The 16,781-nt window shown below is 41.5% G+C and overlaps 1 protein-coding gene across 1 annotated transcript; it reads right to left on the bottom strand.

Annotated features, from left to right (window-relative positions):
• Positions 1 to 1,212: 1,212 nt before the first annotated feature.
• On the bottom strand, positions 1,213 to 15,288 carry LOC148133530 (diencephalon/mesencephalon homeobox protein 1-A-like). Its single transcript, XM_087954362.1, has 4 exons — positions 15,198 to 15,288; positions 10,396 to 10,578; positions 8,262 to 8,437; positions 1,213 to 3,819 (listed from the first exon to the last, which is right to left on the bottom strand). Exons 2-4 carry the CDS (start codon positions 10,559 to 10,561, stop codon positions 3,442 to 3,444), a joined length of 720 nt encoding a protein of 239 aa, XP_087810488.1. The 5' UTR covers positions 10,562 to 10,578; positions 15,198 to 15,288; the 3' UTR covers positions 1,213 to 3,441.
• Between the last annotated feature and the right edge of the window lie 1,493 nt (positions 15,289 to 16,781).

Raw genomic sequence — 16,781 nt, 5'->3', positions numbered from 1 at the left:
AATACATTTGTAATCTTAAAAAGAGACACAACATTTTAGACAGAGTAACACAATAACAGAGCTAGGAAGCACCTTGGAGGTCTTCTAGTCCAACCCCCTGCACAAGCAGGAGACCCTATACCAGGTGTGCCTAAACTTGGCATAGCTGGCTGAGGAATTCTGGGAGTTGAAGTCCACAAGTCTTAAAGTTGCCACGTTTGGGGACCTCTTCCCCATACCATTTCAGACAAGTGGCTGTCCAGTCTCTTCTTAAAAGCCTCCAGTGATGGAGCACCTACAACTTCCAAAGGCAAGCTGTTCCACTGGTTCATTGTTCTGTCAGGAATTTTCTTTTTAGTTCTAGGTTGGTTCTTTGCTTGATTAGTTTCTATCCATTGCTTCTTGTCCTCTACCCTCAGGTGCTTTGGAGAATAGCTTGACCCCCTTTTTCTATATGGCAGCCCCTAACTATTGGAAGGCTGCTGTCCTGTCACCCCTAGTTCTTCTTTTCACTAGATTAGACACCACTTTTGCAACGTGCTTCATTATGTCCCCTACCATCTTTCATTCATATTCATATGGCGAAGTCTGGCCCTGAAGATGTCAACAGCTGTTATGAAAAACAAAACCATCTTATGAGGAAGCGGAAGAAACTCAACATTCCCCATTTTGACTATCTGAGGTTTGACAGGAAGGGAATGTTAGGGATAACATTGTTTACCCTAACTGGTTTGGGTAAAAATAATAAATAAGTTAACATGGTTTGTTGGTTAAAGTGTGTGTAACTTTAACTACAAGAATGTAATTAAGGGTGTGGTTGTAAAAGCACCATAAAAGAAGCAAGTCAATTGCAGCTCTCTCTCTCTGGCTTAATGACCATCTTTGACATTCATATTCCATATGGCAGAGAAGTCTAGAGAGCATCCTGAAGATGGTATGCAACAGCTGTTATGAAAAACAAAACCATCTTATGAGGAAAGCGGAAGATAAGGAAGAAACTCAACATTCCCCATTTTGACTATCTGAGGTATGACAGGAAGGGATGAAGAAAATTTTTCTTATTATACCCTGTAACAATCAAGGTGAGTTATAGTAATCCTTATGGTGTCCATTTCCCAATTTTGTCTGTTCTGAAGTGTTGACATATATTTCTGTATAAAAATATTTATATAAGCAGGAATCATTCCATTTGGTGTTACTTGGTAATATATATACACTAGCTCTATACCTGTGCTTCGCTACAAAACTATGTGGTCGGGCTTAGTTTTTGGGGAGGAAAATAAAGGGTAAAATTCTGCCTCTGCCTACCAGCATCCATTGGTATTCATCTGGCTAGCATCCTGTCAATGTGTGAGAGAGTTGAGGGCTGTTTGGAAACTGGAACATGGAAACTGAAACAGTATTTGCAAAGAGAACAAGAAGGAGACAGCAAGGAGCCTGGGCATGGCTTAGCTCAACTGTTCTGTACTAAAACTGCTTAGTGCTGTGAAACTAAAGCTGAAACTCCTCTCCTCTGCTTGTGTTTTGCATTTGGAACAGATTTCTTTTTGGGTGGGGAGGGGGAGTAGAACTCCTTAGCATCAGAGCGTATTAATAATAATATACAAAATACTAATGCTCTGATGGTCATTTCGAAAAATCCTTTCTTAATCAGCACTTAGAAGGCAAGAGGAACATACATGCCAAGTTTCAAGTTTGTAGGCTTTACGGTTCTGGAGATGTTGTGATGATGCGTGAGTGGGTATTTCGCTTTTATATATATAGATGGGGGTCATGTTTATTGTTTGATCAATACCCCTTGTTTTGTTTTGCTCATTTTGCTGTCTATTAGATTATTTTAGTCCAGGCTGTCTTTTTGATTTAACATTCTTCATTGTTTTTATGCTTTCTCTAATTTTGTATACTACAGTAATCGGAGTCTGTTGGTGGCCAATCCGTTACATTTAAATAAATAATAATCACAGACAAGTTAAGCAATTCTTTGCTCAAAAAAGTTCTTCAAGACACCATTGTGCTGTAGGGTTGTTGTTGTTTTTCAAAATGTTTTGTACACTTTTAAATAGCAGTAATCCAAAGGAAAATATACTTGCATTTTCCTTTGTTCTGCTACAGTAAATCTGGCAATGAGCAAGACAAAGTAAATTAATTTCTTACATTGCAGAAATCTTCTAGTGAACTGGGGTTCAGGAAGCCATTCTAGTAAAGGCATATTAGGAGGAGGAAGAGTACAGATCAAGCAGAGATACAACAGGGAAACTCTTTCTGTATAATTACTATAATTACTATAGAGCCATAAAACCACAGTACAAGAACTAAGGAGAGTAGTATAGCAAGCTGTTCATGAGGCTACAATTCTAATTATAGGATGTTATAGATACATTGGCTTCTGTAATTAACATTTTGTCTCCTGACATTCTAGCCAATCTCCCCTGGCTATTTTTTGGAGAAATTGTTTAAGAGAAAGGTAGGCAATTCCTGGTCTTCAGGTGACCCCAATTGTTTTAGTTTCTGATTTTGCTTTACAGAGAAAAACTTCACAAAAAAGTATATTCTAATAAAAGGGAGCTTTCTAAAATAAAGGAGTGTACTTTATAATAAAGACAAGGTCATAACAATTAAAAAAATTTAATTGGCCATCCATATAACTTATTTACGAATATATTGTTTCCCAACTTTAAGTATTCTTGTAATGTTGGTGCTCAAAATAGAGTTAGGCGATTACAAAGATATCGCTGAATCAGGGAGTCATTAAGATAAAATTAATCCTTCCTCACTTAGCCTGAATGTGACTCATGAAATCAAGAAATAGATAGTTAAATACATATGCTATCTTATTGCATACTCTTATTTCATTTTTGCCTTTGACATGTGATTTGAACCAGCACTTAAAGTCTTTCAGGGTATTTGTCTTTCTGGATCTGGTGAATCCACTAGGTTTCTTTCAAAACAAATCTTTATAACAGGGATGTCCAACCGTGTCAACTTTAGGACCCACGGATTCAACTCTGAGAAATCCCCAGTCAGCCATGCTGACTGGGGAATTCTGGGAGTTGAAGTCTTAAAGTTGCCAATGTTGGACACTTCTGTTTTATAGGATCATGAGTTAGTTGACCAATCAGAGGGTTAATGGACACTGTTACCCCCAGGAAGAGACCCTCCCAAGTTGGCTGGTGCTTCTGGATCCAGATGTAATGGGACAGCAATTCCAAGCCATCTTCTGGCCCACACATCTGGATGACTGCAAGTTAGGGAAGACCACAGTTGCTTTCCCTTGCCCAGATGGCCTTTCCAAACTACTCTCTTTGAGTCTTTTTAATCTGCCTTTCTCATTTTGCTCTGTGGGTGTGATGAGCTTCATCTATTACATAAGGCAAATCTAAGAGTGTTGAAATGCTGGGCCTCATAGCTGATGGGGAGGGATTAAACCATCTCTACAGACACCTTGGAAACAGGTGTTTGCTTCTATGCAGTTAGCCAATAAGCTGGCAAGGGCCAGGTTGATCCATAGCACAACCCTAAATCCTGAGTGCCCTGGAGCTCTTTGTGGAGTGATGTTGGATCAAGAGGGCAAGAACTGCCAGGGGGTGTTGAACTGTCTCCAGGGAAGTAGCATGGAAATGTAATCATGTTCTCTTTTGTAATTGACACCACACACTGTTTTCTTTCCAGCACGGTAGTCACCGAAGCTGGTTGGATCCAAGACATCTTCACATGGCACCATTCTTCTGCATCTTGTCTTTGGCCTCCTCCAGTGGTCTCTAGGAATGCAGTTGACCTTGGTTTCTTTGCCAAGCTAGGTTGGCCCTTGCAGAATTTTGCTCTGCGATTTTTGAACCATACCTGTGATGGGGCCAAGAAGGGTTGGGGGAAAAAATGATACCTGGATTAAGAACTATGGAAATTCTCCATTGTAAGAAAAAGTTATTTGCAGTTACGGAATTGTAATGTGTGAACACGGAAAGTGGAATTAAATCAAAGGAAATTCCTGCCTTGTAGAAAGAAACTTAGCAGCAGAGGTGAAAACATTCTGGATCAACTATTTCATTATTATTTTTCGAAGTGTATACAGATAGTCCTCAACGTACAATCACAATTGGACCAGAATCTCCATTACTAAGAAAGTGGTTGTTAAGTGTGCCCAATTCTACAAATGTTTTTGCCATGGTTGTTAAGTGAATCATATGGTCATTACGTAAAGTCAACCTCCCCCATTGCTTTTGTTTTTGGAAGCCAACAGGGAAGGTCATGAATGGTGATCCTATAACCCTAGAACATGGCAACCATTGGCAGCCAATTGCCAAGAACTACATTGTGATCATGTAACTATGGGGCTGCTGTGACAGTCATAAGTATGAGGACTGGTTGTAAGTCATTTTGTTCTGTGCTGTTGTAACTTCAAATGGTCAATAAAGGAATGGCTGTATGTCAAGGACTACCACTATATCACTGCTGTCTATAAGGATTTGTCTTGATGATAAAAATGATTAGGGGAGTGGAGGATAAAACATATAAAGAACGGATGGTGGAACTGGGTATGTCTAATCTGATGAAGAGAAGGACTAGGGGAGACATGAGAGGAGTGTTCCAATGTCTCAGGGGCTGCCACAAAGAAGAGGCAGTCAAGCTATTCTCCAAAGCTCCTGAGGGAAGGACAAGAAGCAATGAGTGGAAACTAATCAAGGAGAGAAGCAACTTAGAACTAAGGACGAATTTCCTGGCAGAACAATTAACCTGTGGAACAACTTGCCTCCAGAAGTTGTGAATGCTCCAACACTGGAAGTTTTTAAGAAGAGATTGGATAACCATTTATCTGAAGTGGTGTAGGGTTTCCTGCCTAAGCAGGGGGTTGGACTAGAAGACCTCCAAGGTCCCTTCCAACTGTTATTCTATTCTGTTCTGTTCTGTTCTGCTATGCTATGCTATGCTATGCTCTACTCTATTCTACTGTTCTACGTGTTTCTTTCTCTCCTCTTTGACTACATGACAGTACAAGGAGCTTGCCCCACACTACCCACATAATCAAATAGTTAAAATAGGTGAGGAAAGCAGAAATACACCCAGATGCAATGTATTTCTTTATTACCCAAGAAAAACAGACACACCTTAAATAGGTTGGAAAGAATCTGTATTTTATGGGTGGTGTAGGACAGTGTTTCCCCACCTTGGCCACTTCCAGATAGGTAAACCTCAAATCCCAGAATTCCACAGCCAGTGTAGCCAGTGATGAGAATTCTGGGTGTAGCAGACATCACCTCTTAAATTTGCCATTGTTGGGAAATGCTAGTGTGGGACTTTGGGAAACAAGGTAACTCTTAATGCAATAGTGTACTTTTTCCTTTCTTATTAAGAAAACATGTCTCTAACATGCTCGTTTCTTTTAATTATGCAAATTATGCCAAATATACTTTCCAATGCACAACTCTTTATAAAATTTACACTTTAAATGCAGTTACCCATAATGGACAGTTGCTAATGCCCAATTTTACTAGTCATGTTTCATCACCTAATTCAATGTTTCTCAACTTCAGCAACATTAAGAAGTGTGGACTTCAACTCCCAGAATTCCACACCCAGAATTTGAGGAACTGAAGTCCACAGCTGTTAAAGTTATTAAGGTTGAGAAACACTGCCCTAATTTATACTACAGTACTCTATATTAGGGGTCTCCAACCTTGGCAACTTTAAGCCTGGAGGACTTCAACTCCCAGAATCCCTGCTCTATATGAAAGTTTGAAGATAGGAAAGCAGACACTAGGGGGCGCTGTACGCTGCAGACTGCTACCTAAAACACTGAGGGTCCTTGGGGCTGTCTGAGCTTGGTTTTCTTGCACACGTTTCACTACCCAAACTAGTTTTTGGGTAATGCAACATCTGCAAGAACACAATCAAGCTCTCAGAACCCCAAGGACCCCTTCATTTCAATCCAGAGCTACAAATGAAGTATTAGTATTATTAGCACTAGTGAAGTATTAGTACCACTCTTGGGCACCATATTACAAAAAAGATGTTGAGACTTTGGAAAAAGTCCAGAGAAGAGCAGCTAAGATGCTCAAAAGCCTGAATACCAAAACATGGAGAACGATTGCAGGATTTGGGTTTGGCGAGGCTAAAGAATTAGGGGTGACACGATAGCAGTCTTCCAGTATTGGAGGGACTGCCATAAAGAAGAAGGGGTGAAATTATTCTCCAAAGCACCAGAGAGGGCAGGACAAGAAACAGTGGTTGGAAACTAATCAAAGAAGAAGCAACCTGGAATTCAGGAGAAACTTCCTAACAGTGAGGACAATTGACCAGTGGAACAGCTTGCCACCAGAAATCGTGGGCGCTCCAACACTGGAGGTTTTTAAGAAAAGACTAGACGGACACTTATATAAAATAGTATAGGTTCTCCTAGTTGAGCAGTGGGGTGGACTAGAAGACCTCCAAGGTCCTTTCCAACTCTATTCTATAAATATTCTTCTTTATCAGTATCTACAACATTGTCTTAGCAGATGTTATTATGTCATCCTTTAAAGAGCATTCATAGACTTCTTTTCACATTCCTAATTAAAATGTGACCAAAGGTGGATTATTGTTCTAATACACATGCATGGAAATACATACATGGTTATGTGGGACGGTATGTGTCCATTGCTAATCACACATGCCCAACAGGGAAGTATAGCCAAGTGGTTTTGTATGGCACTGGAGTGCAATCAAATTAATTGAGATTAAACTTTCCTGAGTGTGCAATGAATATTAACACACGCAGGAAAGTTGTTAAACTCTCCAGTTGTTAAGCTGAACAGCCAGTTGTTAAACTCTCTTCCCTGGGTACAAGAAAACATATTACACCATAAAGAAGAGCAAAATTGCAGGTAATAAAATAAGGGTACATAGCATGTCCATGGATAAGAGTATTACGAAAGATAAGGGTATTACGAAAGATAAGGGTATTATGAAACATCCAAGAATGGTCTCTGTCATAAATTGTGAAAACTTGAAAAATATGACGCCAACACTAGAGAGTGTAAAAAGTCAAACCATTAATTAAGTGGTTTCTACATTTCCATTTATGAGGATGGGCAAATCCACTCGGTCTCTGGCAAAACTGGTGCCCAAATTGTGACAAAGATAATTCAAAATAATGGAATGGGATGGATAAGTTCCATTCGAATCATGACCACTTCTCATTAGGGGTGCAGGAGAAATTTTACTTAAATTTACATTCAGCTGCCAAGATTTGAATTCTGTGGTTTTGGGGTAAACATGAACTGAAATTTAGTTACTTGTTGAAGTTATGTTTTCTCCAAATTTTGTTCTGCAATTCGTTTTACAATCAAAAGATAACATATCTTGGGAAATGTCTTCCCCCAAAATCAAAGAAATCCTTAGCCAAAAATTATTTAACTCATAGGAAGGGCAAGAGGCAAAACAAGAGTCAAACCCAAGTGTTCAGCAGGTTCTGACCAGTTCTGGAGAACTGGTAGCGAAAATTTTGAGTAGTTTGGAGAACCAGCAAATACCACCTCTGACTGGCCCCGCCCCCATTTATTCTCTGCCTCCCACTGAGTCCCAGCTGATCGGCTGGGTCTTCTTTGGTTGCCCTGCACAAAAGAATGGAGCTGGAAAGCAGGGTAGTGGGGTGGGGTGGGAATGGGATTTTGCAGTAACTTTCCCCCAGGAGTGGGGTGGGAATGGAAATTTTACAGTATCCTTCCCCTGCCACGCCCATCAAGCCATGCCCACCAAGCCACACCCACCAAACCACACCCTGTCCACCAAGCCATGCCCACAGAACCGTTATTTAAAATTTTTGAATTCCACCACTGGTCAAACCCGCATGTTGGGAAATTTCTCCTTAGTTCTAGGTTAGTTCTCCCCTTGATTAATTTCCATCCATCGCTTGTCCTGCTTTCAGGTGCTTTGCAGATTGTAATCCATTGGAGCACATTGTACCAGGAGATCTATGCTTGTCAGCTGAATCTTTGTTAGGGAAATTTGATAACAGCAATAACAAAATGAAATCCACAAAAACCTTTGCAATAAAAATCTGTTACCTTGAAAAGCTTATGGTGACTCGAAACAGAAGCAATACCGTATAGCAGTGTTTTTCAACCTTGGCAGCTTGAAGATGTGTGGACTTCAGCTGCCAGAATTCAAGGCTGGCTGGCTGGGGAATTCTAGGAGTTGAAGTCCTCACACCTTCAAGCTGCCAAGGTTGAAAAACACTGCGTGTAGAGGCTGGAGAGAAATGAGAATCTATTCTACAACATCCATCTGGAAGGGTTACAAAGGCTCACCTGAATCCGTGCTTCAGGTAGATTGGCAACCATGGCCAGGCGCTCCCTAGTGTTCACATCTGGGTAATGGGTTTCTTTGAAAGTGTTCTCCAGCGCTTCCAGCTGTTCTTCAGTGAAAGCTGTACGGCTCCTCCGCCGTTTCTGGGGGACTCCATAGGGCAGGCCCAGCAACAGGGCTGTGTGTTTGGAGAACAGAGGAAGGGAAGGGTCATCATAGGTGACTTTTTGTTGGAATATATTGTTGGACTGTATTTTTGTGCAACAACTACAGTAATATTCAGTCAGTAGATGGCAGTGTTTACAAGTTTGGATCTATACTCTATTCTTCTAAGAAGAGCTTCCTATTTCAAAAGATCCAAAACAGTTAAGCAGTAAAGCACATGGTGACTGTACACTTTGTTTGATCTGTGGTTCTATATATAAACATTTCTAACACTTGTATCTCCCCAATTCATTCAAAGTCAAACCTAAAGCCAAAATAGGGAACCTTCTCTTCAGATCTGAAAGTATTCTGTCAGTTTTGCTGGCAAATACCTGTAGCTCTGGTGTAGGCTGAGGATGAAGGTTTGTTCTCTGAGCTTGTTGGTTGGTTTACGAACATTCCATTATCAGGCTAGATAACATCTTCAGTGGACTTTAATTTAAACTCTGCTGAAGATGTTATCTAGCCTGATAACAAAATGGAGTTTAGTTTAAATTACCTAGCCTGGTAACAAAATGTTAGGAACCCAACCCACAAGCTCGGAGAACAAACCTTCACCTTTATTCTGTCAGTGCCAAACGAGGAGCAAGATAAGATTTGATAAACAGCCACCCCTTTTCTGCTCATCCCCTCCAAAGAGGCATCCACCAAGGGGTCAAAGACATCAAAATAGCAGATATAACTGAACAATAAAAGCATTGCCTCTTTTTGACGTCTGTTATGTGCATCACGCATATGTAAAAAGAGGCGGGGCTTTGATCACCCAGTTGTGCTCAATGTTTTGACATCATTCACACCTTTATTTATTTAAAACATTGATGCAGCCGCCCATCTTTTAATCAACTCTCTGTGGCTCCCCATCAAAATACATAAAATCACATTAAACTATACTAGTAGTCCTTGACTTACAACCGTTTGTTTAGTGACTGTTCCAAGTTACAACAACACTGAAAAAAAGTGACTTACTACCGTTTTTCACACTTAGTACCACTGTGATTCCCTTAACAACTGTAGCAAGAAGATGGTAAAAGGGAGCAAGATACGGTTAACTATTGTCTCTCTTAGCAACAGAAATTTTGGGTTCAATTGTAGTCGTAAGTCAAGGACTACTATAAAACAATCTAAATGTGGGAAAAGAAGAGGTGGAGGCTGGGACTGAAGTCAAGAATTAGCCTGCAGTCATTACATTCCCATTAGCAATCCAAGGGAGGGAAGGAGGGAGGGAGGGAGGGAGGGAGGGAGGGAGGAAGGAAGGAAGGAAGGAAGGAAGGAAGGAAGGAAGGAAGGAAGGAAGGAAGGAAGGAAGGAACGAAGGAAGGAAGGAAGGAAGGAAGGAAGGAAGGAAGGAAGGAAGGAAGGAAAATGGTGCCAAATCAAAGGGAGACTATCCTTGTGAAATTTGTGAAGTGCTGGCAGGGGAGAGGAAAGACTGAACCTTTGTCATTCCTGTTTTAAGAAAACTATTCATTATGTTAGAAATTAAACTTAAATTATAGATAAGGACAGAGAGGTGGTATTCAGCAGGTTCTGACCAGTTCTGGAGAACCGATAGCGGAAATTTTGAGTAGTTTGGAGAATTGGCCAATACCACCTCTTCCTGGCCCCGCCCCCATCTATTCTCTGCCTCCCGAGTCCCAGCTGATTGGCTGGGTCTTCTTTGGTTGCCCTGCACAGGACAACGGAGCTGGAAAGCAGGTTAGTGGGGTGGGGAGGGAATGGGGATTTTGCAGTATGCTTCCCCTGCCATGCCCACAAAGCCATGCCCACAAAGCCATGCCACCCCCACCAAGCCACCCCCACAGAACCAGTAGTAAAAAAAATTGAATCCCACCACTGTAAGGACAGTGATGGTTGAACAAGGTATGAAGGGCAGTAATTGGACAGTAGCTGTGTGATCCTCTCCTGGCCAGCCTGACAGACAGAATCTCTCACCTGATAAATGGTCTGACACGAGGACCTCACGGAAAGCAGAAGGCTGTGTTCCAGCCACCAAAGTCAAGGCACAACCCTCTGATGTTGGTGGAGGGTGCTGCAAGATGCATCCCAGGGATGGGAAGGCAAGAAGTGGGTGAGCAATGGCTCCACAAAGGTAGTGCATCGTGTCTGCTCTCTTTGCTTGGAGGAGGTAAAAAAGAGAAGACAAGAAAGAGGTGAAAAAGACCCCCAAGGTCCCTTCCATCTCATTCATTCGAAGAAAGTTTCTAAGAAAATATATTGTCCCAAAGGTGCTTTTTCAAAAGTCAACCGGACTTCCTTTGCTTTTTCATGAAGATGTTTCACTTCTCATCCAAGAAGCTTCTTCAGTTCTTCAGATGTTCTTCAGAACTGAAGAAGCTTCTTGAACGAGAAGGAAAAACCAAGAGAGTCCAGTTGCCTTTTGAAAAAGCACCTTTGGGACAACCATGACCTGGATGACTGAGAATCTCCATAGATACATGAAAATATATTGTTACAAGTTGATCAACACTCTTTCTTACGTCATTCTCGGGGCTGGGGGCCAGGGGAGACCTGGAGAGAGGATGGTGGACATAACTAAGCAATATACTGTACATTTTTAAAAGTCCACAGACACGCAAAATAATGGTGCACGATCTGAGGGACAAAACAAATCAGGAAGAACTGAATAATGTATGTACAACCCAAAGGACAGAGGGGAAGGGGGGCATGATTAAAACCTTTAAATATATTAAAGGTGTGAATAAAGTTCTAGAAGTCAGTATTTCTAATGTTAAGGAAAAATAAAGAACACAGGGGCGTAATCTCAAACTGACAGGAAGGAGGTTCAAAAGTAACGTTAGAAAATGGTATTCAGCAGGTTCTGTCCAGTTCTGGAGAACCGGTAGCGGAAATTTTGAGTAGTGTGGAGAACCGGACAAATACCACTTCTGACTGGCTCCGCTCCCATCTATTCGCTGCCTCCCGAATCCCAGCTGATCGGCTGGGTCTTCTTTTGTTGCCTTGCACAGGAGAATGGAGCTGGAAAGCAGGTTAGTGGGGTGGGAAGGGAATGGAGATTTTACAGTATCCTCCTTCCCCTGCCACACTCACCAAGCCACGCCCAAAGAACCGGTAGTAAAATTTTTGAATCCCACCACTGATTACTTCACAGAAAAAAGTAGTGGAAGCTTGGAACCGACTTCCAGCGGAGGCAGTGGGTCAATCATCAGTAACTGAGTTTAAACATGCTAGGGATAAACACATATCTATCATCCAACAAAAAAAAATAAAAATAAATAAACCATAAATATAATAATTAAAAATAAAAACTAATAAATTAAAAAAGAAAAAAACAAAACCCTCAAAGGGCAGACTCAATGGACTTCTAGGTCTTCTTCTGCCATCAGTTGTTTATATTTTATTTATTTTATTTTATTTATTTATTTATTTTTGTCAATTGCTTACAAGATAATAGGTATAAGTAAAAACATAGTTATAAATACATGGATACATATAAGAAAAATAAAAGAAACAATAGGACAGGGACGGTAGGCACGTTGGTGCGCTTATGCACGCACCCTACAGATCTCTTAGGAAAGGGGTGAGGTCAATAGTAGACAGTCTAAGGTTAAAGTTTTTGGGGTTTGGAGAAGAAACCACAGAGTCAGGTAGAGTATTCCAGACATTGAACACTCTGTTGCTGAAGTCGTATTTCCTGCAATCAAGTTTGGTGCGATTAACCTTGAGTTTGTATCTATTGTGTGCTCTTGTGTATGGCACCTTTTTTAATCCCTTGTGGGTTGTTTCTGTGTGACTTTTTTGACCCTTTTGCAGATCCTTCTGCTGTAGGCCTTTCTCGACTGCCAGGTTGAACTGCTCTTCTGCATTGCAACCCTCCCAAGTTAAGACTGTCAGAAAGCCGTCCCACCATGCAGTCAGCTGTCGCGCAAGTCAATGCAAGCCAAATCAATTTTGCATTCTGTCTTTCGACGATATTGGAATCCAGGAAGCATACATCACTTTAACGCTGCTACAACTGAGGGCGAACTTAAACCTGTGTGACTCATGCCTAGGGACAAAAATGACAGCAGGTTGTTTGATCGCAGGTAATGTGTTAGTGTTATCAACTCCATAAGTTATTGATTGATTTTCTTTGATTGCACCTTGTCACAATCAATTTGATTCTCGGCATTTGCACAATGCAGGTAGTCTTCAACTTATGACCACAATTGGGCCCTAACTGACAGGACCCACAACATACCTTCAGAGGTGGTATTCAGCAGATTCTGACCAGTTCTGGAGAACCGGTTAGCGGAAATTTTGAATAGTTCGGAGAACCGGCAAATAGCACCTCTGACTGGAGATTTTACAGTATCCTTCCCCTGCCATGCCCACCATGCCACACCCACAGAACCGGTAGTAAAAAAAAAAATGCATCCCATCACTGCATACCCTGCCTTCTCACCCTGTGGATGTAATGGGATGGATGTATTAGTGGAGAAACTGTCCTTCAAACAAACCATATTATCTTCTTCTATATATAAAAAAGCGAAATACCACTCACGCATCATCACAAAAACTGCAGAACTGTAAAGCCTACAAACTTGAAATTTGGCATGTATGTTCCTCTTGCCTTCTAAGTGGTCACTAAGAAAGGATTTTTCGAAATGACCATCAGAGCATTAGTATTTCATATATTATTATTAACACGCTCTGATGCTAAGGTGTTTTACTCCCCTTCCCCACCTGAAAAGAAATCTGTTCCAAATGCAAAACACAAGCAGAGGAGTTTCAGTTTTTTTTCACAGCACCAAGCAGCTTTAGTACAGAATAGTTGAGCTGAGCCACGCCCAGGCTTCTTGCTGTCTCCTTCTTGTTCACACAGCATATATTTTTCAGTTTCCAAACAGCCCTCAACTCTCTCACACACTGACAGGACACTAGCAGATGAATACCGATGGATGCTGGTAGGCAGAGGCAGAATTTTTCCCCCCTTATTTTCCTCCCCAAAAACTAAGCCCGACCACATAGTTTCGTAGTGAAGCACGGGTATCAAGCTAGCAGTTTAATATAATGCCCTAACTCACCCAACACATTAAAATAACAGCTGGCTTCCTACATCTTAGTTAACTAAACCGAGTCAGCCTCACATTAGCTCAGTTGAGCCTGTTGCCTGAACATCCCCCCAGAGACATCTCACATTTGACATGGTACATTCTCACTAGTAATGTAAGATATCTGGCTTTCACTAAGCCAGCACACCCCTAAAGAAAACAGCCCTGATATCCCATATCAATGGCCAGGGGATGTTCTAAGGATGCTCAAAATGAGTAGGGAGAAAATGGCCAAACCACATTTATTATAGCCAAGGAAATTTTCTTCCAAACTTTGACCTCATCATAATGTAGCATAATTTCCATTATTATTATTAGTTTATACAAAGTCCAAGCTAGGAAGGTTTGTCTACAAATTGGGCACAATGTGGAAAGCGCAGGATAAATCCAAGCAGTGCCATGGGGAAAGGGCTGTTAAGATAAAAGCAGAATAAACAGAAGGTGCCCTTAAATAAAGCAGGCGTGAAAAATGGGAAGAAATGTAACATAGTTTGCTTTGTATAATACAGGGGTCCCCAAACTTGACAACTTTAAGACTTGTGGACTTCAACTCCCAGAATTCTATGCTTCAGCTCCCAGAAAGCTCTGCTGGCTGGAGAATTCTGGGAGTTGAAGTCCACAAGTCTTAAAGTTGCCAAGTTTGGAGACCCCTGTATAATACAAGACAGTTCTTGACTTACGACCACAATTGACCCCAAAATTTATGTTGCTAAGTTAGGCAGTTGTTAAGTGAATTTGTCCCATTTTAAGACCTTCCTTGCAATGGTTGTTAAGTGAATCCTCACAGTTCTTAAGTTAGTAACACGGTTGTTAAATGAATCTGGCTTCCCAATGGACTTTGCTTGTCAGAAGGTCGCAAAAGCTGATCCCAGGACCCTGGGACTCTGTAACTGTCATAAATAAGAGTCAGTTGACAAGCATCTGAATTTTAACCACATGACCATGGGGATGCTGCAGTGGTCATAAGTGTCAAATGGCCATTACACGAACTGTTGTAAGTAAAGGACTGCTTGTATTCTTAACCCAAATTTTGAGCTGGTACAAGGTACTACATCATTAACTACTTGCTTAGCTTTACAAAACATCCCAAACCCTAAGTTCTCACCAAGATTAGCACTAGCCAAACGCAACATACATGTGAATGCATCTGCTAGATTTATATTTAAATGATTCCCTGTGTTGTGCAGGGAATACAACCAATGCTATCAGTTTGGGGCGTAGGAGGAAAGGAAGACCATTTCACCTCTTATGCTAAGAAAACTTTGTGTGTTCAGGCAAATTAGTGCGTCAAGCCCATCTGCAAAAGTCTAGAGTCTAAAATCAACAAACTGCACCACTAAACAAATCAAATTTCTCTGAATTTGGCAAGTTGTGCTTATATAGAATAGAATAGAATAGAATAGAATAGAATAGAATAGAACAGAACAGAACAGAACAGAACAGAACAGAATAGAATAGAATAGAATAGAATAGAATAGAATAGAATAGAATAGAATAGAATTCTTTATTGGCCAAGTGTGATTGGACACACAAGGAATTTGTCTTGGTGCAAATGCTCTCAGTGTCCATAAAAGAAAAGATACATTCATCAAGAGTCAAGAATCATCAGGCACAGCACTTAATAATAGTCATAGGGTACAATAAATTCAGAAGTCTTACCCTTGTCACACCCATATTACCTACCAGCTCCAAGATCTCTTCTTTACTCTTTCAGCTTTGTAGACCTGATGGCAATTCCTCTTCTCTTCTGCTATTTAACCACTTTGGGATGGAGGAAAACAATATATGTCCATCTACGGCCCCCACCCCCCACCCCCCACCTCCCACTACAATCTCATTCCCCACCTGCTCAGGCCACATCCAAGAGGAACATAACCAAAGCCGGATTAAAAAGTGTATTTTTGTTTTCCTCCCTGGGAGTGGGGTTGGGAGGGTGTGGGGATTTGAGGAAGCTTAAGTGGAGCTCAGGGACATGTGTGCCTGTGTCCATGGGTCCATTTTGTTCACCATTCACAAAGTGGATTAATTTTTCAGGGTGTGTGTGTAAAAAGATGTCCAGAGTTGAAAGGCTGTGGCTTCCCTGCTCTCTTTGACCCTCCAAGCGAGCCTTGGCTTCTGGCTTCTCTACTAAGCGATCATTAATTTCCAAACAAAATAGAATGGAAAAACCAAGGCACCTTTCAATGATATGAAAAAAGGTTTCTCAAGGTTGAAATCTTAATTTGCCTAACCCAGAAACTTTTAACATTTTGAAGACAAAGCTGGAAAAACCTTTAAGGAAAGGTAGCCAACCAATTAAGAGAGCCAGAAGATGAAAGACTGAAATGACCCAAGGGAGGTCCTTTCTTAAGCCGAACAGGACAACACACTGGGGCCAACTAGCCACAGACAATTCACCTCTCTTAAGTGCCTTCGAGTTGTGAGTCACTCCAAAAATGGTCTTCTTTCCTTCCTCATTCCTTCATTCACCCAGTTTTGGTTGCCACGGTATAAAAAAGATGTTGAGACTCTAGAAAAGAGTGCAGAGAAGATCAACAAAGATGATTAGGAGACTAGAGTCTACGAAGAACAGTTGCTGGAATTGGGTATGCCTGGTTTAATGAAGAGAAGGACTAGGAGTGATATGATAGCAGTGTTCCGATTTCTCAGGGGCTGCCAGAAAGAAGAGGGGGGTCAAGCTATTCTCCAAAGCACCTGAGGGCAGGACAAGAAGCAATGGGTGGAAACTAATCAAGGAGAGAAGCAACTTAAAACTAAGAAGAAACTTCTGATGGTTAGAACAATGAATTAGTGGAATGACTTGATTCCAGAATTTGTGGGTGCTCCAACTTTGGAGGTTTTTAAGAAGATACTGGACAACCATTTGTCTGAAATAGTATGTCATGCCCCTGTTGGAATCTGATTCTGAGGGGGAGGTAGAACAACTGACAGGGAGTGGGACTGTGGCTCTGGTGGCTGTGGAAGAAACTGGGGAAGGGTGAAGTCCAGCTGGGCAGAGCAGGGGACAGGTAGAGCAAGGCAGAAGGAATTCAGAGGAAGACCCAGGCCCACCCCCTGTCATGCCTCTGGTGGAGACTGACTCTGAGGAGGAACAGCCAACAGGGAGTGGGAGTGTGGCTCCAGAGGTGGTGGAGGAGGCTGGGGAAGGGCAGAGGCCAGCTGAGCAGTCAGAAGAGGATCCAGGCCCATCCCCTATCCATCCTAGGGCACATAGGGAGGAGAGGATCAGGGAAAAGCAAGGTCTACTTGGGAGGAGATTACCATGAT

This window comes from Notechis scutatus, chromosome 1 (genome assembly GCF_049901735.1).
Source record: "Notechis scutatus isolate UNSWTSFEM ecotype Mainland chromosome 1, rNotScu1.2, whole genome shotgun sequence".
NCBI classification, from domain to species: Eukaryota; Metazoa; Chordata; class Lepidosauria; order Squamata; family Elapidae; genus Notechis; species Notechis scutatus.
This window is presented reverse-complemented; position numbering and strand designations above follow the sequence as displayed.